The 25,176-nt window shown below is 35.0% G+C and overlaps 1 protein-coding gene across 7 annotated transcripts in view; it reads right to left on the bottom strand.

Moving 5' to 3' along the window:
• CDH18 (cadherin 18) overlaps window positions 1–25,176 on the bottom strand; it is a 238,312-nt gene that overhangs the window by 62,727 nt on the left and 150,409 nt on the right. For all 7 annotated transcript variants that reach the window (XM_085220396.1, XM_085220394.1, XM_085220398.1 and 4 more), the window contains one exon: window positions 3,118–3,285. In XM_085220396.1, the coding sequence (XP_085076522.1) occupies window positions 3,118–3,285 (168 nt within the window). The remainder of the gene's footprint in view (window positions 1–3,117; window positions 3,286–25,176) is intronic.

Here is a 25,176-nt window from a genome sequence, read left to right as displayed (position 1 = left end):
AATTTGTGCCTTCAACAATAAGCCAAATAGATTCATCAGTGCTAAAACCAACAAGAACTGAGTGATGCTGATTATCGACAAGACCTTCCCATGCAGAGCGCTGTCTGCCAGCTTATATTACATAGCTAGTTCATGTATGACTAGACTCTCTAAGGAAAAGAAACGTGTGATGATAAAGGAAAATAAATAAGAATTGTACAAGATGCAGTAAGTAGATGAAAAGCAAAATGCATTTAAAGATTCAGTTCATGATTCTGATGAATTTACAACCCCTTGCCTACTTCCGACACATACCACTGTGTTTTGCAAACAGAATTTTTCAGCTATGCATCTTATTTCAGAGATTATTATTACCATGTATTCACTTCTATTTCAGAACTGCAATCACACTGATCCATTTATGCAGAAAAGTTTCATAATCTTCTTCATAGTCTTTTTGGTACTTTGGAACATTGTAGCTCTTCTAGTACTTTCTTTGAAACAAAATCAGCTATATTTTGATTGAATACAGAAAAAATACAGTAAATTCATATAAGCAGATCGATTTATAATTTCTTTTTCAAGTTTCAATTAGTTTTTTGAAAAAATTATTTACAAAAGACAAATCTAGCTTACCCTAGTCCATATGCATGAACTCCTATCTACAGGACCAGAAAGGTAGACCTTTTAATTACATACAGTAAAGTGTGTTTCTAGATAAAACAAATAACAGAAGCACCAATCAGACATGCTTCCTAGCTTGTACTGATACTCACACAGTATTCATACAGTTACAGTCAGATTCACAACTCACATGTATGGCAATGGAGAAAAAGAAAACTAACCAAAAGATAATCTGGTTTATCTTAGGCTCAACCTGTCCTGAGATTTATATACTTGATATATGTAGTTTTGGTTAGTACTTCCCTTGAATTCAGTTCTGAATGTGACACACCTCAGTAAGTCATTTAGCATTCCATCTAACAAGGAAATTGACAAGAAATTTAACTGAAAAGCATGGGATACAATTAGAGGAGAAGAAAAATAAACAGTGAAGTTGTTTTTATTAGTGTAATACTCATGTATTACTGCAATATTTCATGACGGTAAGATGGGCTGAGTTTAGATTATCTGCTTTGATTCATTATTACTAACATACAGCTACCATTCTTTTGCAATGGCTTTCAATTACACTTGTTGAAAAGAAGTGAAAAAGCAACGTTACAGTCAAAGTTGTGGTATACTAATTCTGTGTAAGGAAAGAAAGTATTGTTGCTGTTACCAACAATACTTGTTCCAGGATTAATATTTTCTGGTAAAAATGCTACATGTTAAAACACACGGTTTTTACCCTGCTTTACTAAACAATGATTTTCCATTAGAAATGAAATGATGCTTTGTAGTTTTTGAAAATATTTTAAGCAATTATTAGAGTCCCTTAAACTGTGTAGAAGATAATGTGAAGATTTTATATTTCCTCAATTTTCTAAAATACTAACACAAGTTAAGAAATATATGTGCTGATGTACACTTTTGTGTCAGTCAGCTTGCCAAAAACTTCCACTCAAAATAAAAGGGATCAAACATAGGAATCCATTTCTTCCTGAATTTGCAGAAAAACTAAGGCATTTTCTGTAGTTTAACTGCCTTATTGTATTTGATCAAAGATATGACTTTCCCTTTGTCTTTTCAAAAGTTTGGAATTATTAAATAGAGCACAGAGTGTATTGACGATTTTGTGAAACCTAAAACCAAACATACTTTATTAAAGGTTGTTTTTAAAAGGCTTGTGTATGTGCATTTGTGAGGCACTAAAAAACCACTCTTTTCTACAATACTTTTAATGAGCCTTCTTACTGCTTGACCAGATTTTACATAATGTGTACTGTCAGGGAGCTTTGTTTTTCCCTGGAGCACTGTGATCTCTACTATTGTTTATAAATCTCCTCATTCAAATAGCTCACGTATTTCCCAGGGGATGTACCTATAGCTACTAGTCCATTATGTTCTACAAGGGCTCATGCAACGTCTGAGTCCAGATTACAAGATTCTTACTGGCCTTGAGCCAATCGGCAAAGGGAGTAGGTTTTGCTATGCAATTTCATTTCAGAAGACTTTCAAATAAATTGTCAACTGAATTCTGAGTACTTACAGGGCTCCAGCTGTTGTGTCAGATCACTATACATAAAATGAGCTGGATAAAAGTGAGCTTCCTATTAGTGGTGTCATAGCTGGCAGTTGCTGAACGAGACTGTCTCTTTTTCTGCTCGTCATTCTGGCAATGCGTCCCCTAGCCATTTCGCCTTCAGTTCCCAGGGCACAGATCTGTGGGTCCCCTGCCCCGTTAGTCACAGAACCAGGTTGGACCAGCCCATAAACCATCAACCCCCCCCTCTTTTTTTTTGGGCCTGTGGGCCTGCTGTCCCCCTGTCACAAACATAGATAGATACAGAGAGAACTCTGTGACAAGTGGTCACACAAAGATTTTCTAATGAGAGTACTCTGGTTAACACTTTTACATACATAAATGTGAGAACATTCAGTTTGACACCAACACTGACAAATCATTTAACTAGGAGAAAGGCAGACTTCACTGTAGTTCAACAATTGTGAACAGCTTAGGTTTTGATTATAGTGCAGAAAGTGATCTTAAAAGTTTGCAAGAGTTTAGAGAAAGAAATAGAAGAAGAAAAAACTGATACATATGTATGGAAGCAGCCAAATACAGATTTGAACTTTGAATGTGTTACTTTTTGTTGTTTTGAACAATGGAACAACATAATTCACTTGTGGGATCAAAATTATGTGGTTACTGCATTATGCATATTCTAAAAGGTGTGGAGAACAACTCACACGTGACATGAGTATTTACTTATCACCCATCTCTCTTTTAGTCAATGCTTAATTGAAATAAATCTTCATTGGTCTCAGTATTTCAGTTGTTTCATACTTTTGCTTCATACGAAAACACGAGAAAGTTGAAAAAATATTAGAGAAACAATATTGGTGAAATCATACAATTCCTCAGTAGCCTTCTCCCCTTAAATTTGAATTTGAATTGATTTCACTAATAGCTTCCTACTTCACTGACAATCAACACAATTTTCAAAACAAAATATACATTGAAATCGTACATACTCTGAGGAAACCTGGGTGGATTGTCGTTGACATCAGTGAGTGTGATATTTACTGTTGTTGACCCTGACAGCCCTCCAACCTGCCCAGCCATATCTTTGGCTTGAATGACAACGGAATAATGCTCTCTGGCTTCCCTGTCCATGTTATGCAAGGCAGTCCTGATGACTCCTGTGGTGGAAAGAAAACAAACAAAAGAAAGAAAAATGAGGATTAGTTTGTTCTAGCAAAGGGAAATGCTAAGCACAACTGTTCTTTTCAGGAAAGGTGGAAGAATAGAAGGTTTTTTCTGGAAACACAAAGCTTTTCTATAATCCAAATAAGCTGGGTTTAGATGATATTCATGGTTAAAAGCCAACTGGTACAAACAAATAATAAATAATGGATTATATACGGAGATGTTTGAGAGTGCTTCACTATTTCTTTTTGGAGCAAAAATGCCAGATGGTAGCCAGTCGACTTGCTTGAGACTACGAAAAAAAACGACAAAATCTACATAGGTTGCTCTGAAACTAATGCCTCCTGTTTATTTACATGGAAACTGCAACAAAGAGCACAGTCACTCCATCTGACAGAGCAAATGCACAGCTACAAAACACTGTTTTCAAAGACAATTATCACTAGCTATGCATTTTTGCCAGCAACGAACAAGAGCCTTGATGCTGCACTGATAAAAATCTGCTTGAGCAGAGGTGACCTACTGTTGCTGTCACTGCTGAGATGAACCAACCTGTGCCATCGTGTCAACATAATAAAACAGCAGTCATTACTTTAAGAGCAGCCCTCAACAGCTATATTAGTAAATTAATAAATAATGAATCCTGCATTGTTAAAATGACTATCTCAGTTACTATAACTGTTTAAATATCTACTTAACAGAACTATTAATGAGAATTCATACCTACGTGGAGAAGACATAGGTAACTTTTTTTAAAACAAAAGGTAATTTCAGAATAAGGCTGCTTACCTTATAAAACTACCCCAAACATGTACTTCCTTATTTACACTTATCAATCACGCACACTTTTCTTCCTAAGTGTATCAGAAGTGAAGGATAAGCTTTTACTGTTTCCACTACTGTACAGAGACTAAAACTAAAACCGAGTAAGACTAAAATTCTATTTATCTTTATGCACCACAACCAGGAATTTATCTTAACATTTAGTCAATCATACACGCACAAGGAAAGATTACTATAAAAGAGTAACAGTCAACCCTGTGAGTTCAGTTCTAGTGTCGGTATATCTTTCATTCATGATGATGTCTGTAAATGGTAATTTATTTGATCACAGGCTGACAGAAAGTTCATGGAGTTCAGTAAATGGAAATGTCAAGTGCTGCAGCAGGGAAGAAATAAGACCAGGCACAACCAGTCCATGCTGTGGACAGATGAGATGGAAAGATAATTCCACTGGTGAAAATGCAATTGAAAAAAAAAAAAAGACAGTTGTAAGAAACTTCAGGTTTCTGAAGTACACAATAGCAACTGGTTAATTAAAATTTCCCAAAGGTATCAGTATCAGGAAGTGCTATGGTTTAACCTGGCAGCAGCTCAGCACCAGTTTTTGCTCCCCCCTCCTTCCTACAGGTTCTGGGGAAAGAGAAATGAAAAAAAAAAAAAAAAAATATAACTAATGCGTTGAGGTAAAAAAAAAACTATTTACTAAGGCAGAAAAGGAAAAGGAAAAAAAATAGTAATGATAATAGTATATATATATATTAAAAAAAAAAAAAAAAAAGCACAATGCAATTGCTCACTATCTGCCTAACAATGCCCAGCCCATCCCCGAGGAGAAGCTGCTCCCCTGGCCAACTCCCCTCCATGTTACAGTTTTTCCACTTCCACAGGCCTTTTAAATTCAAATACAGCCTTTGTCTCGTATTTGTTAGGCACTACTGCTACCTTGTTAGCTGGCTACTTCTCAGCTGTATTTCCAATATGTATTAAAAAAGGAAAGCAAGAATAAAAAAAGTAAGATGTATAAATCACTACAAAAACTCCCCCATACTGTTTTTGATATTAAGGAAGAGTTATATTAAGGAAGAGACAGTTAGTTTAAAAACTGTATACATCATGTGGAAGTTTAGACCTTGGAGCAGACTTGCAGATGCAGCTCTGGATCACTGGACTGCTAAGTCTAGTCATACCAATTTCCACCTTAAATTATGTGAGATCTGTTTTCCCAGATGGAAGGCTACTCCTGAACACACTTTTTCTTAAAACTTGTCTAAATTTATGCACCTCTAAATCATAGTCATTTCTGTTGTTTTATTTTTGTCCTGATTATTTCTAGTCTTGGACTGCACAATTTGACTTTATTTTTCTTGATCATTAATGACCAGATACTTGCCTGTGTTCCAGTTCAGACTTCATAACCACAATTATCAATTACAGCTTATATTTTCATTTTATTTTCCAGATTAGACACATGGGTGGTTTACCTAAGACAGAGTTGCTCAGAGTTGCTCCTCCAATGATATTTCTAAATTAATGAGACTGGAGTTACTGTGCTCTTATAATGAGCTCTGCTACAAGGTGTTTCATTATGTTCTTCTTGCTCTTCACCTCAGAGACATAAACTTCTTCCTCTTTACTCACAATTCCTCATAACTATATTATTTATTATTTAACTGTATTCTTACCTGAGAATGTGATGTGCTTGAAGTAAATTAACTTAAATTGCTTATATGTAAGAACTCACTTTAGATTCAGTAACCAATGTACAATTTTAGTCAGCTTTCTCTTACAGCCTGTTCCTGGAAGATGTGTGAATGGAACCTTCCCAGAATACATGATAGATCATTTTAACATTCTTAGCTCAAAGATCTTCTTATCTAGTAGAAAAAAAAAAACAAAAAACAACAACAAACAAAACAAAACAAAACAAAAAACCCCAAACCCACTTTTGCTTTAGTGACAATCTAGTTTGTTATGGGCTAGTTTGTTTTTTGTATGGAAAATATCCATCCTGCTGTTGTATCCTGCTAATCAGTAGAGATTTTCTGAACGGCCAATAGGCTTTACTAGATCTCTTATACTCTAGTTTCTTATTTGTGTGTCTTGTCATAAGCACAACCACTAAACTGATTTTGTAACTTTTGCTAATTACTGAGAAAAGAGAACTGCTACAGATGGCAATTTCATTAGTATTACTTTTATATTTTGAACAAAAATACCTATTTTTATACCTGCGTTGCTTTAGGATACATAGTTAAATTTTTGATTTTAACTTAATGTTCTGAATATATTATATATATTAACATATATTTCAAAATCTAGTACTATTCTACCTTGAAAGAACTTGACACATCCCTTTTGTGAGAATGAAGGAGGACTTTTATGGGTTACGACTTTCAATTTATTATTAGTGATTGAAATCTTTTAATGAGTAACAGCCGAATTTAGAAAATAAGAAAAACTTCTGCCAAAGCCTCCCAAATTAAGGGACTGGAAGAGATCTTCACTGACTGAGCAGAAAATACACCAATTTATGTGGCAATTGCAAGGATGCCAAATGAAATCTTCCACTGTTTTCATAATGAAAAACATAATCAAGTGAATTAAGAATATGCTGCCATGCTGCCTGCTAACAAGCAGAGAAGCAACACAGATCTGCCACATAAAATTGCTGCAAATCAAAGGAATATATATTACAGAAATACCATAGCAACTGGACACCCTATTTGAGCAGGAAGCTGTCATTCTTTCTCTTCAATAGTTAAAGCATATGTATATAGCTTACAAATTTGTCAATTCTGTTCAATTAAAATTGTTCGTACTTTCTGAAAAAAGTAAATTTTTTTCTCAGCATCTTGTAATCTGGTTGAATTAGGACACTACTACTGAAATGATGTACATGTTCCATTGACTTCAGAGCACTGATACTTCCAAGTTACTGCCCTTTGGAAAGGTATCTACTGGATTTAGCAGTATTAGATTGCTGGTTTATTCCACTCTGATTGTAGTTACTCCTGCAAACACTAACTCTTCCCTTTGGCTCAGAAACCTGCGTTAAAATTATCAGCTAATACAGCATTGAAATAAAACCAATATTCTGGTGCAGATCTTAGTATCTAATAACATAAAAGATCAGCCTGCTCCACTGACATTTCTATGCTGCTTTCACTCTCAAATTCTTTCATCAAATCTAAGCCTGTTGTGATTCTACATGGCTATAAAGATAGGGGTGTCTTTTATTTTTTTCTGTTGAATAGCTAAAACACAGGTCTCTATGTCTGAGGACCTCTACACAGTAAAACTTGAGTTTTTAGCACTACTCCAATAGTAGCTGGCAGGTTGTCTGGCAGTAACTTGAAGTATGGTGTATAATTTTTTTTCTGTGTTTCTATTTCTAACAAGAGATAGTTAATCATGATGAGTAAAATGGGTCTATATTGTAGACCAATGAAGCTAGAAATGTTTTTTAATACAAAAATGAAGATGAAACAGAAGAAGATGCTTCTACCATAATAATGATACAGTAAAATATCGAGTCATTAGATTTAGTTGGGCACAGTATGACATACAGCATCAATTCTGTAAATATTTCCTAGTTCAAGGGAACATCTTATAACCATCTACACAAAACAAGCATGAGCTGAACTATAAGAGTGCAGATAGCCTTGATTTTCCAAAAACATTTTCAGATTCTCTAAGACAAAACAAATCAGTAATGGGGAAGTCATGCAGTCACCACCTGGGCAGTCCAAAAGGTGGGCTGCAGAGTCACTGGATGGCACAAAATTGTCCAAAGTTCCTAATATCTAGTTTAAATCTACGTTCTACCCATTTAAAGCCATTTCCTTCATCCTATCACTACATGCTCTAATAAAAAGTCCCTCCTCAGACTTCCTGTAAGCCCCTTCAGTACTCGAAGGCCATTATAAGGTCTCCTCAGAGCCTTCTCTTCTCCAGACTGAATAGTCCCATCTCTCTCAGCCTGTCCCCATAGGGGAGGTACTCCAGTCCTCTGATCATCTTCATGGCCCTCCTCTGGACCTGCTCCAACAAGTCCATGTACTTCTTGTGTTGGGGGCTCCAGAACTGAATGTAGCACTGCAGGTGGTGTCTCTTGAGATTACTATCAAACTCATTGTACCAAAGTAGATATAAAGTTTGTAATTAGTCAAAACTTTGCAATTCAGATGCTTCTTAAGCAACATTTCCAATATTTCTTGGAAAGTAATCTAAGCATAGCTTATGTTTTAGTATAATTTATACAACTTGATACATTCACTGTCAAAATACATTTCTCCAAATAACTGATACTCAAGTTTAATGGTAAATTATTTATCTAATAGATTCCCTATGTTAAAAGGCATATGGTACCACAAGATCTCCCATAGAACTCAGACCATTAACAGAACTAGCACTGTACTGAAACTAGCAGTTTGATTTCGGCTAAAACAAATCCTATTAAAAGCATGTAATTTTAAACTGAAGTGATCAAGAAGTACAAGATATTACCTATTTTCTCAACTGAATATTCCAATTCTTAATCATGAAATCAAAAGTCTACCCTTTAGTTGGTGGTTTGCAACTTCAAATTCAAAGCTTTGAATTTTGTTAACCATTAGTTTGCTGTATTTCCCTTTGTAAAGATATTGCTATTTTCTCATGAAGCTGCATTTCTGATAAAACGAATTGTAAAAATAAGTAACTGGAAAGCCATTTTTCTTACTCAAAACTTAGTGTTATTTCCTCTTTTCAGTTTCAGAAAACATTTTATTAACAGAACTACAGTCACATTATGTGAACACTTCTGATGTAAATTTTGTATCAGAAATAGTGTAGACATCAGGAGCAAGGACGTGACTGTCCCCTGCACTCAGCTCTGCTGAGTCTTCACCTTAAGTACTGTGTTCAGTTTGGGGCCCCTCATTACAAGAAAGACACTGACGCTGTGAAGTGCGTCCAGAGAAGGGCAATGAAGTCTTGTGGGTAAAGGCTGAAGGAATTGCTGTCATTCTGTCTGAAGAAGAGGAGGCTCAGGGGAGATCTTATCGCCCTCTACATCTCCCTCCAAAGACGTTGCAAGGTGGGGGTCAACCTCTTCTTCCACGTAATTAGTGGTAGAACAAGAGGGATTGTCCCCAGGTTGAACCAGGGGAAGTTCAAGTTGGATATTACAAGAATCTTCTCTGAAAGAGCAGACAGGCTCCACAGGGAGGTGGCTGAGTCACCATCGCTGAAGATGTTCAAGAAACATGTAGATATGGTACTAAGGAACGTGGATTAGTGGGAACATTGGTGGTAGGTGGATGGCTGGACTAGATTATCATTTCCAACCTTAATGGTTCTATGATTGTATGAAATGTTGCTGTTCTGATCTTTTGCAATACATTACAAAATGAATTTGAGAATTGTGCTAGGCCTTTTTTTTTTTTTTTTTGCTTAATAGTGCAATGGTAATTCATTTTGAATTGCTTTATTCTTATTTTATGATGTAGTTCTCCTGGATATATTTCTACGTTCCTCACTTCTACTATAAATTCCGCGTCCCAAATTGTAGGACTTTGCATTTATTGAATTGAGTAGCACAGTCTATCAAGTAATCCAGGTTATTCCACCAGGATGTGCTGTTTTCATCCGTGTTCAATATTCAGTCTATTTTGTGTCACCCAAAACTTTTATCAGTAATACTTTCATACTTACTTCTAAGCTATAAAGAAGTTGAATAGATTTGTTCTTACACCAATCCTTTAAACCTCTGGTGGTACCTCTTTCTTTCTAGATGATGCTACCTTCATGACAATTTTTTGCTACCTCCCAGGTAGCCAGCTCAAATCTTCTGCAAACATTAATGAATGTCAATGGCAGCACTATTTTTTCTGCAGGGAGGAACTGAATGACACACCTTAGCTCCATATGCACTACCATGACAGACATCACTTCGTCAGATTACCCTCTGCTGCCATCTGCCACATGCAACAAAACGTATCGGAATATTGGTGGGAAGGTTTGACATCTACTGCCATACCAACAACATCTGTCCCTGACATCATGAGCCAACAAAATAAAATAGAAGGCATCACTACTGGAGCAGCTGTCTTATACAAGGATAAATCAGTGATTTTGCACTGACTAATATCTTTCCCTTGGGACTGAATCTTTCATTGCTCTGAAGAAATATATGGTTAGAAGCAAACAGGTCTCAATGATTATTTCTCCAACTTCAATAATATAGCAATCAAATTTTGATGTATTCCTGTTAAAGCAGTACGGTCGTGCTTTTTGTAAAGCAGCCCAAGGCAAGGCTAATGTTCCTGCTTCTGAAAATGAATTTTGGGATTTTTTGACAATTCAGTTAAAAGTGTATTCAAAACCAAAGTTGAAACTGTACTCTAGAGGAAAAAAATTAAAAAAAAAAATTAAAAAAAAGAAACAAAGAAGAAAAAAAAAAAATAGATGATTGCTAAAAGCCCTTAACTAGTGAATACTAGTTAAGCTGTGTAATGGAATACTTACATTATTATGCTCAAGATAACTATGTATCTATACAAATATATCTAGATACAGATATACAAAACTAAGAGATTAATGTTGTTTAGTTATTGAAACTTTCTCCATTACAGATTACTTGTCATGTAGACAGGTATAAGGATCAAGCAAATGATGTGCACATGAACATAAGGAAGAGGCAAAAAAACACTGGCAAGAGGGAAATTATTCATTAAGGGTGATTTCTTCTCAATGTGAACTTGGGGTTGCATTTAATCCTTAAATGACATTATGACACTTGAGAAGAACAAAACAATTAAGTAGAAAGGGGATGCTTCAGTAACCCCTGGACACAGCAGATGGGAATTAAGTACCAGAATCCTCTGAAAGAAAATCCCATTTGACAAGAAAGAGCTTAGAACTATTTGAAGACAGGTTGTTTATATTCACCAGCTTTGAAATACCCTTCTCTTAAAAAGAAATAGTGTTTACTACTAGTATCAAATGCTGCTTCTTGTAATGTCACATGCCTACATATTCATCTACATGAAAATCTTTTTAATTTGTAGTTTGAATGAAATGACAAAATAACAGAGAGCTCAAGGTTAAAGTCACTAACATTTCACTCATAATCCACAGCTCCTCCACAATAGAATGGAAAATTGATTGAATCACAGACATTACTTTGCATTTCTCATCTATTATTATTATTAAATTAGACTTTTATGCAAATTTAACTTTTTGTCCTTAATAAGCACATGAGAACGTATCTAAATAATTTGAGATAATTAACATAGTTGCCCATGATGTTGAATAATACTGTGTTTTCTTTTCAAGCAAGTCACCTTGATAAAGAGAGACAAGAAGACAGTGATTATTAGCCTGACAAAAAAACCTTCAAATAAGGTCAAAATAGTGTCCAGCTAATTAAAACCTGAATGCAGCCACACAATCTTGGAAAGATTTCACATTTGAACAAATTTCATATGCTGATCAGTTTAATTATAATTGACAGACAGTGTCTAGACTTCTAATTCAACTCGTCTTTTAGTAAGAAAGTTTGCTTAGCCCATAGACGAAGCTTTTACATGGTTGTGCTTTTTTCTACCCATGACACTCACAACATACCCATGAGCGTGCCACTCAACCTCAGTGCATCACTGACCTGTATGTAACACGTTAAGGACTTCATAGCAATATAGCTGAATTTATATGTAATTGGCATAAGGTACTTAGATTTCAACCTCAGTCATCATTTAAATATGCTTATTTATAAATTTCAAGTGCAAATGAAATACAGTGAGACTGATGTCAATATGGAAATACAAAATGTTTTTCATGTATAACCTAGGTACTTGAGTAACAATGAAACTAATGCTACAATGTGTTGCGATTGTGGCCACGCAAGCTAATGACTATTCGAAGTAAAACCACCAAATTTAACCATCAGTAAAATACAATCAGCAAAAATTCTTTAGAAATGGTTTAGTAGCAAATTTAGTACAACTGAATGTAACTATATATACAGTTACAAGTACGTATGTATGTATAAGTGAAAATGATTACATATAAGATTAATAGATTTGCTTGAAGAAAAAAATCTTAGAAACAAAATTTTATTGTTGTATTTTATAGAAAAAAACCTTTTAACTGAAATATATATTTTTTATATATACATATGTATTTCAATATGTTTCATATATATATGTATATATATATTAGTTCAGTGAAAGCTTAGTTCTTATAACAAAATTACAATCTAGTGAAAAAAACAGTTTAAACTCCACATAAAAGAAGAGATGTTTAAGAAATTTAATCTGAGTAAACAGAACGCTGACTTAAGAACAGCAGTTGTTCAAAATAAATATTTTCGAATGCTGAAAATGTGTAAACACAGCACATTTTTCACAACTTTCTTTTGCACGTGGAAAATACAATGATTTTATATGTAGAAAATTTAAAGTTATCCTGTATTAAAACTTCTGATATACGTGCTCATAAATGTTTCCTGTCTTAGACCTAATACACACAAAACCTTTGTCTATTAGGTGACACAAAAGGTAGTTATTTACTTCTGCTGAGATTCAGCTGGGATGCATTGATCTGAGAGTTAGATATTGATTTGGTCAGAGTAAAGATAAATCTCTTCCTAGAGGCACAATAAATCAAATAGTTTGCTGAGAACAGAAGTCTCTGTTGTTCCATTGCCATGGGTGCACTGCTATCAAGAAAATAACTACTGAATTAGAGAATTATTGTAGTACATTGAAAAGAAACACCCTCACACTAAAGTAAACTGAAAAAGCATCAAAATAGTCACACAAAATATAAAATATGATTGCTCCATGACAACACACAGTTTTAAAAAGTTGTTTCACTTTTTGATTTGTCTGAATACATTATTCTGCAAGGTGAAGGCCCTCTGCCTGAATATTAGTATGGAAAACACTTTTATATTAAAACTGAAGCTTGACTGGATTTGAAATGATTCTGCATTCAGATAAAGCACAAATCTGAAAATACAAAAGCCTTCCCTTAAAAATTCTTACTGAATACTAATACTTCTGGGAATAACTCCATATGTATTTAGTTTTCAGGCCTGGGAAAGCCAAGATCCCATTTACCATAAAGAAAGCAACTTTATTAACCAAGTCACATGTACCACAATTTTATTCAAACTTCTATGATGAGTGCTGGAAAATAAATGAATACAAATTAAAAAAAAATCAAAAAAAATCAAAAGATCATCTTTCATTTCCTCTTCCTACCTGACATTTTCATCTACAGTCACTGAAAAATGTAATAGCCTTCATGCTATACCTTCAAGTTTCCATTATTTCTTTGAGAAGACAATAAAACCTTAGAACTTGATTTACTTCATCAATCAGCAAACAGTTCCATAAACTGCACTGATTTACACAACCCCTTCAGATGAACACAATATATATATGGTTGCATAACAAATGTATAAATACGCCTTTTAAAGCTCAGTGTAGATAAATTAAAATGCACAAATTCAATTAAAGATTAAGTAAGCCTAAGTAATTGGTATGTCTCTTTTAAGTGCTTCATATTTTTGTACAATTTGATTGTGCTTTGCAGCTTAACACACTACAATGTTACAAACGTGCACTGAATCAACATTAGCTGTCGAAATATTTGACAAAATGTAATCCTGACCAAAGATGAAGATGTGGCATTCGAATTTTTTAGAGACAGAAATATTTGGGAAGACGTGAAAAAAATGAAATAGCAACCAGTGCAAATTTCCACTGACCTTCTGAAAATAAATTTTTCCTAGGATTGATACATCAAATGAGTTTATTAGTCTCCATAATTTATTTGTGGTCTATACAGGGAAGAAAACAGATCAGCAGTGGTGTTACAATTACAGCTTTTTTCCTTCTCTAGAATTACGTGCTGTGCAAATGTTTACCTCGTGCAGGCCCGGCATGAACAAAAAGGGGGATGTTAATATTATCTAACTGTCCCTTTCATAAGAAATGATTTCCTAAAATTATATCTGTTTTCTCTATTTCTTGTTAAAGAATACACTGTACAATAATATAGAGAAAAGATAATAAGAATAAATTGATTGACCATTTGGTATGAAGTCAACAATTGCTTACTAAATGTGTCTTTAAGTAGTGATGGGAATTAATATGACAAAATAAAATGGAGATTCAGAGAACAATTCCAGTTTTCCCTCCATATTTTATTCACTATATTACTGTAATCAAAAGAAATTTAGAAATGTATTATTTTCCTGGTGTTTTCTTTGTGTCTGCTTCAGAGAAGACTTCCCCTAAACTTCACCTACAATAGTAAGCACTGCTCCTTATACGTAACTTAGTTCTGCAGAATAACCCGAAACAATATGAAACAGTGTGTCTAAAGTAATTTAAATGTACCTACATATATGGTAACTGATATGTAAATAAATGTTTAAAAAAGAGCATTTCATCTCATGTACCAAGTTAGAACCTATAAAAATCAATGGGATCAGGTCAGCCATGGTAAATCCTAATTCAAGTAGACAGGAGCTTTCCTTGTGCAGAAAATGTAGCAATTATGGTTTGCCATGTTTAGAACAGTAAGGTGTTTTTCTTGTCCACTCTTCTTAAGATCTTGAAGTACATATATATATATAATGAAGATGAGCAGGAGCTCACATTGTTGATCTCAATCTGGTGTAAATCCAGACACTTCAAATAAAGATAATGAAGCTGCAACGATTTACATCAATAAATAATCTTATCTTTTATTTTTAGGCAAAAAAGCTTCTTACCATGATTAGGGCCAAGTTGTCAATACAATGCTCTAGATGATAAATTCTCACTCTTCAGCTATTAGCAGCAAGAGGAGCTCATGTTAGTGAAGTCAGAAGCTTTATGAGAAAGCTTCTGAAAATCTGGCCAAAAATGGCAATTTTTTTTGTACCATTATGTTCGTACCATTATGTTTTCTGCATGCCTGTTTGGGCCTCTACCTTTCTTTTAGGCAATTTAATTAATTTCTCTATCCTTCTACTCACAATCATGTATTTTCTTTCACGTTTATATTTTAGGCTGTACTGAATTTTTTACCATTTTGTGTTATCAGAGAGAAACCAGTTCATCAGTGAGACCTGATATCTGCTGCAGAAACAAAGTGGTTTCTGAATACACAAAGTGCAATAATTATCAAAACATACTTATAAAAACAATGTATTTCTGCTGATGAAGTGCATCTTTTGAAAAAGCTGTAAGTAAGCCAACATTGGGAATGTAACTGGAAGAAAGCTCAAGTACTATAAATTATCCTGAACAGAGGAAAAAAAAGGTTTAAGTGGGGAAACATCTATGAAGTAGAATTTATTTCCTGTATGTAGTGTATTTATTTGCAGCAAAGTTAGTCACTGTAACATTCAGGAAAGTGAAAATTCAAATGAGCCATATATATTTTAAGTATTTCAGATTTAAATAAATGACATCCATAGACTGCTGCATTTGAAGAGTTCTGCTGGCTGTGTTAGAAAACTTAACTTCCAACATATAATAGTCCAAAAAATGGCAATGGTGCATAGTAGCTGCTTCAGCACTAGTAGAGGTTGATCATTTACATCCACAATATCTCCTTAGTTTTGATCAAGACTAATAGTACACTTGTAAAAATCACTTTTACTGAGGAATATTTCCCTATACATAGGACAATTGTCAGCTTGACCTCAGAGAACATAGTATCCTAATAAATCCTTTTTCATACTTTTGAAACTTACTAAGAAGTAGTATTCTGAATGTTAAAGTCTGAACAGTAAAACTCAAAATATATTTTGACATGCATAAAACTTTTGCACTGAGATCCATTACCGTTATACAATATCACTTAGATTGTTTATGAACTGTGTTGCAAAAACCATTTACAAAAAGATTGGAGAACAGACTTTTATAACCCTTTCCAGAAGATATCATTTATCAAATGGAAAATGGCACACAAATCCTCAGAATCTTAAGAAAATTTAATAGGATACACATATATAGTTTGCAAAGGACACAGCTATATCACTCTGCTTTGAATGAATTAATATATTTTTCAAGAACAATTTTCTAAAAGCTGTCTGCAAACATTAGATCTTTTATTTTTGGTCTCACCACTCTGAACAAAAAAGCAAGTCCTAGCAAAATAGTTTTCCTTACACAATAGCAAGACAATGTAGATGAAACCAGTAATTTTCAAGCATAAATGTCTGAAAACAGTCATTTTAAAACATGGCCTCAAAATAAGTGCGCCCACTTATATCTGAGAAACCATACCTAACTCTGGGCAATGATATTTCAAAATATTGATTTACCATTAGTTCCCTGTATCTAAAAGATTGATTTTCAACAGAATACAAGGCACAGGTTTAAAGATTCTGTTTTACTGCATAAGGCAGGGAAAGTTATTATCTTTGATAAACAGTACTTTAGAAAATGGAATAACTGAAGATTCCATCATTTATTATGCCATAACTTTGATGATGTTAACAATTAGTACCATCTGAAACTCTTATTAACTATATTTACAATGTGTGACAGCATGATTAATATTACATAAATAGTGAGAATGCACTTACTACTATAGTCCAAGCAGTCCAATGATGGCCATTTTCTCACTTAATGTCATGTGAAAATCATTAACTGGGACTACCCCAATCCTGGGAACTGACAGTGTGCCCACAACACCTAGTTCTGTGCAGAGCGCTAGATGAACAGACTACAGTCCACCCAGTTCCATGAAATTGTTCCTGGAGACTTTTTTAAGATCTATTTCAAGCAAATAATAGAAGAGGTTTTAGTTGTCCAGACAGTCCCACACAAATACTACAACATTGTGAATTCTGCTGTAAAGATTAAATTTTCACTTTCTATTGTAAGGCTCCCATTATTATAACAGCATACAAAAAGAGTGACTTGACAAATCTGGGCATTTTTTATTAAATCCATATTCAGAAATGGTACGAAGAGCATCTTAATAATTAGAGATCTGTTTACTCTGTGTAATATTTAAAGGGACACAAGTAGAAAACAGTGAGAAAATACATAGAGAATAGAAATTCATCTCAAACTTCAAAGAGTTTAGATTTTTCTCCATTTGCGTGCCATATTTAAAAGGCTGAATTCCAGAGCTTTATTTTATTCTTTTCACATACAGCAATGAACAGGCTAGAGCCCTGGGTCTCCACATTGTAATATAGAGGACTTAAATACAAAGTAGAAAAGCATTCCCTAATTATCCCATGGAAGCATGGATGTCGGTTTCCCCCCCAAAAGTGAAGTCATTCTACTTGCAAAAACTTTCAGTTTTGCTTTCAGAAATGTTTCAGAGTCCTACTGAATCATGACATAGCTTGCACCTTTTCTCCTGCCAGCTGTGTTCTGACTATCTAGCTATTTCTTTGTGTAGAACACAATTATGTGAAGATTTTCTGCCTCTAAAGACTGCACACCAGGATCCCTGTGATCTCTGACATTAAATACAAATTCCTAATGCAAAAGCATGCCAATCCTGCAATTTATCAGTGTGTCCACTTAGAGGACAAACGTGATTCCCAGCAGCTGAGCACTGGAAGAAACCCCCCAACATGAAATATAACAAATTATTTAGATCATTTGACAAGAGTCTTCACCTGCATTTTGCTTTATTATTTTAATATCTTCATCACTAATTGCTTTAAATGGCTAGAAAAACATCAGTGATTGTGGTAGTGATGTTTTTTGACAGGGCTTGGTATATAGCAATACAGGTGTTAAATAGTATAGAACAGTATAAAATCGTATACAATAAAAATAAAATAGTATAGAACGCAAACACTGCACATTTGAAAACAGGAGGCAAGCTGAACTCTACTTGGCAAGCCCTCCATTGTGTATTTACTGTGTGTCAGTGACTTTCATTTTATTTTATCAGTTTGTTTTTATTTTTTAGCTACCAGCCCTCCTTTTTTATTTAGCACTGTGCCAGCTTTAACTATATTTCATGCTTTTCTCAGTGGTGGTAACTGACAAGAGTTAACTGTGTCACACACTACATTCTAACACAAAGCTTTTGAGCAACACTGAAATCATTTTCCAGGTCATTAGGTGCATTCCCCAACTAAAAGACTGATATGTTGATAATAGAATAGAGATAATTCAAACAAGTACATGCAGGTGCAAACCTGTAAAATGACAGAACACTGCAAGGATAATGGATTTTCAGCCACCACTTATAATCCTCTCCTTAAATGCAATATTTGTGTTTGGTAAATTTCTCCTGTGCAGCTGGCACATTATTGCCCCACAGTAACAGCACTTGGAGAAACAAAAGAATGAAACCAAATTCTGAGTGAACAAACTGAATTTCACAAAGAATTCTGGAGGGAATGGAGGAGGAGTCACAACATCTTTCAGAGCCAAATGGTACAGTTTCTCTGGTATAAACAGTATCACTGTGTTTACATGAATAAAGAACTTTCAACTAGAAATTACAATCATTTGTTTCTTGAGCAGTTGTGGCCTTTATATCTATTCAACCACGCAGTGATTCAAAACACAAAGGAAATAAAATGTCTTGATGCGTACTTACAAAAAAGGAAGCAGTAGAGCTCACCTATGGTTATGTCCAAAATGAATAGCAAGAAATCCCCAAATCTTAACTCTTCTGATGCATTTTCAATGAGAACTGACTATTCAACTCTTTAAAATCTATGATTTTTCCAGATTACTCAACACATTCAGAATTCCTATGCAAAAAACTGTAACGGCTATTTTGCAATAGATACTACAGCAATTGTAATGGCAGTGCTATGCAGGAACCTTACATTCAAACATCCAAAACAACCCCTCCAATGTGTAGAACTAAAAGTTAAAGTTTTGAATTACTGTAACCAGAATATGCTTGTTTGATAGTACATATTTTTCTATTGTGTTATGCAATGTTTTTTACAAGAAGCACAGCTAAACAATTATATAAAAGAACAAACTAGGTGCCAGTTGACTGCTGAAGTTCCTAAACTAATCTCATACCCATCACACCATTTTTACTATTCTTCCTAAGCCTCGTATTTAAATCACAGATAATCCTGAACCACAGCAGAATCTGGTTACTATTTCTGAGTCTTCCATACTCAGAAGTTCTGTCCCACACGCAGGTATTCCATACCTACCAAAGGAAGGATAATCTAGTTGCAGTAGAAAAGATTAAGAAAAAAAACAAAACAAAATTAAAAACCTAGAGTTTGTTTCAGCATACAGAACAAAATGCCATCTAACTCATAGTTCATGCTGTGAACTGAAAACCTAACACTGCCTGTCTTAAAACTAAAAGCATTTCAATTGCAAATATTTATTATGTAGGTTGCTCTAAAAGTAGTACCTCCTATTTATTTCCATGGAAACTACAACTGCTACAAAGAGCACAATAACACTATTTTATAGAGCAAATTCTCAGCTTCAAAACACTGTTTTTCAGCATAATCACCACTATTAGCTATGCATTTTCACTAGCATTAAATAAGAGCCTTTGTGCCATACTCATAAAAGTCTGCACCAGTGCAGGTGAACTACTGTTTCATCATAGATGCTATGATGGCACTGTTGCCAGGAAAATGTTGCCCACACAGTCCATATTTCATCAATTCAAATAGATGGATGTCAGAAGATACCAAATCCACACGATACGGTGGGTATAGTAGGACAGTCCAGCCAAGACTGGCAATGTGCTTTATGATCTTCAAACTGGCATAGGGCTTGGCATTATCCTGTTGCACGAGAAAGACTGTCTCCTTCTCTGGCATGACTCCGGAAGTTTGAGTCTTTAGCTTAGCCAGCGTCATGACACCAAGCTGAGTGTTACCCAGAGAGGTTGTGGATGCCCCTTCCCTGGAAGCATTCAAGACGGGGCTTTGAGCAACCTGGTGCGGTGGGACGTGTCTCTGCCTATAGCAGGGTATTGGAACAGGACACCATTCCATGGACTGCTGTTTTGACTCCAGGTCATAGCAATGACACATCACTGGTAATGATGTGATCCAGTGTCACCTTCAGCCTTGTACTGGTTCAACAGGTCCTTACAAATGTGTGTATACTGTTCTTTCTGGTCCTGTGTGAGCATTCAAGGGACTGACCCGGCACAAACTTTGCAAAATTCCATTCCAACATTGCCACCATTTCTTCCAGTGCATCAAACCCAATATTCAGCTCCATACACAGATGCCTAGTTGTAGTTTACCAATTTGTGCAGAGTTGCTGATCGAGACATTTTTGTGGTGTGACAGCTGTGTGTGGCCATCTGGAATGTGATTTGTCTTCCACATCACTGTTGCCACTGTTGAAACACACCACCCATCACCTCACTGTGTTCACAATCGCTGTTTGGCCTGCGTGGAGGAATTCAGTTCCACACTTTTGCTTCTTATGCACTTCCATGTCAGATGCCATTTTGTCAGACTGCCCCTCTGCTGCTGTCTGACACACAGCAACAATATGGAATGTAACAGGATACTGGCAAGACGATTTACCCTCTACTGTCATACTACTAACATCTGCCACTGACATTGTGTGCTAACACAACAAAATAGGAGGCATTACTTTTGTAGCAACTCTTTATTTTGACCAGGCCAAAAACATGTAAAACACCATGCAAATATTCAGAAACTAAAATAAGCAGTGAATACACTTATTTTGACCAGAAAAAATATCCTCCTACTATGCAGTTTTGAATTTGTGTGCTCACATATCATTCACCAGGCATTTAATCTTTCTGAAATTCAGGAAATCAGGGAACAGTAAAAGACTGATGAATAAATTTGAAGAAATGTATTTAAAATCTCTACATGAGTCAAGTAGAAAAGAAGTGGGAAGCAAAGATAGACAGGTAGGGGACACTGCACACTGAATTGGCATTATACATGTCAAGGGTTTCTCTGTCTCAAACAATTCATGCACAAAACGTTTCAAAATATTGACCGAGGGAACAGTGTAAAACTTAATGGAAACAAACAAGTAAACAAACACCTCAGCAACAAAATGAAATTCTGCAGTCCTGTGCTTTATACAGAATCATAGAATCACAAGGTTGGAAACGACCTCTAAGATTGTCTAGTACAACCATCTTCTCATTACCACTGCTACCACAAGCTACTAAACCATATCTCGTAGCTCCTCATCCAAACGCCTCTTAAACAATGCCAGAGACAATGACTCCACCACCTCCCTGCGCAGGCCATTCCAGTGCCTGACCGCTCTCTGAGAGAAAAAGTTTTTCCTCATGTCTAACCTAAACATCCTCTGGTACAACTTGCAGCCATTTCCCTGGGTTCTGTTCATTGCCTGGAAGAAGTGAAATAATATTATGTTAAAATAATTTTAATTGTAAATTATGTTACGTTTTATCTGTACATCTGTTTTCACAACTGTCTAGCCTCTCCACCACAACCTCCCTTCAGGAAGCTGTAGATCTCAGTGAGGTCTCCCCTGAGCCTCCTCTTCTCCAGACTAAACAATCCCAGCTCCCTCAGCCACTCCTCATAAGACTTATGCTCCAGACCCCTCACCAGTTTCGTTGCCCTTCTCTGGACATGCTCCAGGGCCTCACCATCTTTCCTGCAGTGAGGGGCCCAAAACTGAACACAATACTCGAGGTGCGGCCTCACCAGTGCTGAGTAGAGGGGGATGATCACCTTCCTGCTGGCTACGCTATTTCTAATGCATGCCAGGATTTGTTCTGTCTGGTTCAGAAGAATAAAAACATACATTTTTCCCAACATAGAGGAGATTCCATCTTCTTTCTTCTGCAAACCTTCAAATTTATTCTCAACTATGGAAATATATTGTCATGATGTTATTAACTAGACAGTTGTGAAAACAGATGTATAGATAAAACATAACATAATTTACAATTACAATTATTTTAACATAATATTATTTCACGCATGCTGAAGGGACATGGTAAAACAAGACCCTGACTATGACTCTTGACGTTATCTCTGGTAGATCTCAAGTATGTTTTGGAATTGCTTTTCTTTGTCTGGAAAAGCTTGAACTAGCGAAATATATTTCCCCATCCAAAGTTGCAGTAAAAGCAAAACAACCTCAAAAATATTTATGAAAAATTATTCTAGAAATGAGTAATATTGAAGAAGTTTGTTTTACCAAAGCTAAGTCCTTTTGAGTTGAATTCTCGCTTATAAGTATAAAAAACAAAAAAGCTTTTCAAAAACTTTTTTTGTATCTGTTTAATATAACTGACTGATCTGCACATATTGTTTTATAGCAGTCACCTAGGCTTTTCTAGCAATAATTTATTTTCTAACAGAATCATATTTGGCAGTCATTGAAAACTGTACATATTCAAAAGCATGAAGAGGAATATTTTTTTTTAGCCAGAGAATTCTTATTTTTATATCTTGATATTTCTGTATCTTGACTTTATGAGAAAAATATGCAAGTGTGTAACTAAAATGCTTGAGTATTGAAATTTTCTCCCGGAAGTGAATGTTGGCAGCTTTACAGTTTTTACTACTGTTCAGTCATCATGTCTGTCTTTCAGGATGGCAGCGTAGAAGGTGGCAGATTAAATTTATATTGTTTAAATTATTTTTTGTTAAAAGCCTCTAATAGCATAGCCCCTAGCCATCTGTCAAACGTCCTTCCTCAGTTTTGCCCTGAGTTGTTATGTTTATAAAAAATTACACTCTACAGATCATAGCTAAATCTACCTTAAAGCAAGTCATTTTATCTATACTGATGCATTTTCCTTACGTTCTGCAAGTAATTTACTTCTTAATAAACTTTCCGACAGTGGAAATGTCCTGTTTGCCAGTTTTGTTTGGCTTTTAAGCATTTTGGTGAAGCAGTCCTAATGAATTGCTAAGAAGAAGAGTTTTTCTTCCTAGAGATGTGAGAAAAGAGAATTTGCATTGGAACACACAATGTTGGAGAAATATCAATATATATAACCAGATTTTAGTTCTGGAGTTATATCTTATAATTATCTCTCATAACAAATACACTTTATAATCAGTCCAAGAAAACACTGAATCAGTTATCAGTACCTTCTCAATGATTCTATATCCAGTTAAAGTGCATAGGTCTACACATATACAAACGTAGAATGAATGAAACAAAATAAAAATTCAAGGATTGCATGAGCTCACTGCAGAGCTGCTCAAGAAGTATATTACAAATACAGAACAAGTCTTCCCTGATCAACTTAACTACTGTTTGTGGAAATCAACCCACATCCATTTTTGAAGCAGGAAGTAAGAGACTTGCAAAGCCATCAGATTGTGTTGATTATTCTATCATGCAACAGTAACTTTCAGCAACATCTGGCTTTATTTTTACTTTCCTTGCTAACATATATGTAGTTGTTAAAATGATCAGAATATTTTTAAATAGTAATTGCCTCATGTTAACTACTGGAATCTGAAGGAAGACTAACAGAAATTAACATTTTCCCCATCTCTCATGAGAATCAATGTCTACAGAACACGCTCTTTTTTCTTTCAATATAGGGACAGGGACAAAGGGACTGTATGTGCTGGCTAAAGGTCAGAATATACAGCAAGAAAAAATGTTCTTTTAAACCAGCTGGAAGTCAGTAACTGCTGCTTCTTCAAGGACCAGGTCACAGCAATGTCCTTGGTACAGTGTAGCTCAAACTACCCTATGCAGGTTTATGAGAGAAAAGAACAGAGGGAATGGGGACTCAGTACAGGAAGTCTGTTCATTTCTCACTACAAGTTCATGAGATTGAATTTCTGACCAAGAAAAACTCAATATTTGTTTTCATCATATATTACATCCTAAACAGATATTGCATCTTCTGTGAGTTACTGCATCCATTATCTTTAAAAAAAATATTTAATAGGCACTACATGTCAGTAACTGATAAACAATGGTTACACTAACGCTACACAGAAAGCAAACTATTTTTAATTTGATAATACCTAGTTTTCTAATATCCTTTAACATTGAAGAATATTAAAAAATATATATATTTCCCTTATCTACAGACTGCTTTTCCTCCTTGGGCACTAATGCACTTAATCTAAAATCAAGTAAGCTAAACAAAAGCAGACACTGGCTAATACATTCATCATACTAATTATGTGTTGCATGCTATGTTTCTTCCATCAAGTGCCTCCTACGTATTTGATATAAAACTTTCAAATAAAAAAGAAGAAAAATGAAAACAAGTTTCTAAGCCAAGCTACATGATTGAGAGCATCACTTATCCTTGTGTCACTGAACTACAAAATCAATTAATGTCTTTTATCATCTTCAAAAAGTGCTATCTAACAGTCAGCCTGCAACAAATTACACTAGATATTCCAGAAAGCAATTTCTTCTTCCATTTAGGATTAGGATGTAGGTAAATTGACCCTTTCTCTGTATGCTCACAGTGTAAGGAAACAGATCACTTTTCTTATGCAAACCTTTCAAAAAGGTTCTGAATGACTTGATAAGATGAACCATGGTGTAATTTAAATTCTGGCTCAGAAACTTATGAAGGAATATTTAACTGAGGTGTAATTTCTATGTAAAGTAACTTTCTGTAGATGCATTAGTATGTCATAATTTCAACGGTGGAATTGACCTTACTCCTAAATGCATTAAAAAAAAATAAAAATCAACCTAGACAGTGTTTTCTTGAGTTAACAAATCTGCATTGCTATTTCATTACCATATTCAGTATCTCTGTTTTCTCTGTTTCAATTTCCCAAATGTGAGTAATCATCTCAGTGTCAAGAAGATGTCTGATTCCTTTTTCATAGCATTTTCCCAAAAGTCATCTGACAGTGTATCCAAGTTTCACAGTACCGACTAAATTCTAACAATAAATCCTTCCCCTTTTCCACTGTCAGTTTGGAAATAAAATGTATTTCTCAAAGTAAGTGAAAAAGGATTAGTATTATTGCTGGAAAAATACTGCCTAGAAGACAAGAGAGCTCTTTTCTTTCTGCGTTACTGCTCTCACCGTAGCCTGAGACACAACTTTGTTCTGAACATGAGGGTACCTCTATTTACTTTCATTTCTTACCTGTTTCCGAATGGAAGTCAAGCAGTTCATTTTTAGCTGCAACACTTCATAATGTAGGTACTGACATTCAGAAAGAA

This window comes from Meleagris gallopavo, chromosome 3, assembly GCF_905368555.1.
Source record: "Meleagris gallopavo chromosome 3, MGAL_WU_HG_1.1, whole genome shotgun sequence".
Classification (NCBI taxonomy): Eukaryota; Metazoa; Chordata; class Aves; order Galliformes; family Phasianidae; genus Meleagris; species Meleagris gallopavo.
The sequence above is the reverse complement of the archived record's forward strand: the minus strand, read 5'-3'. Positions and strand labels throughout refer to the sequence as shown.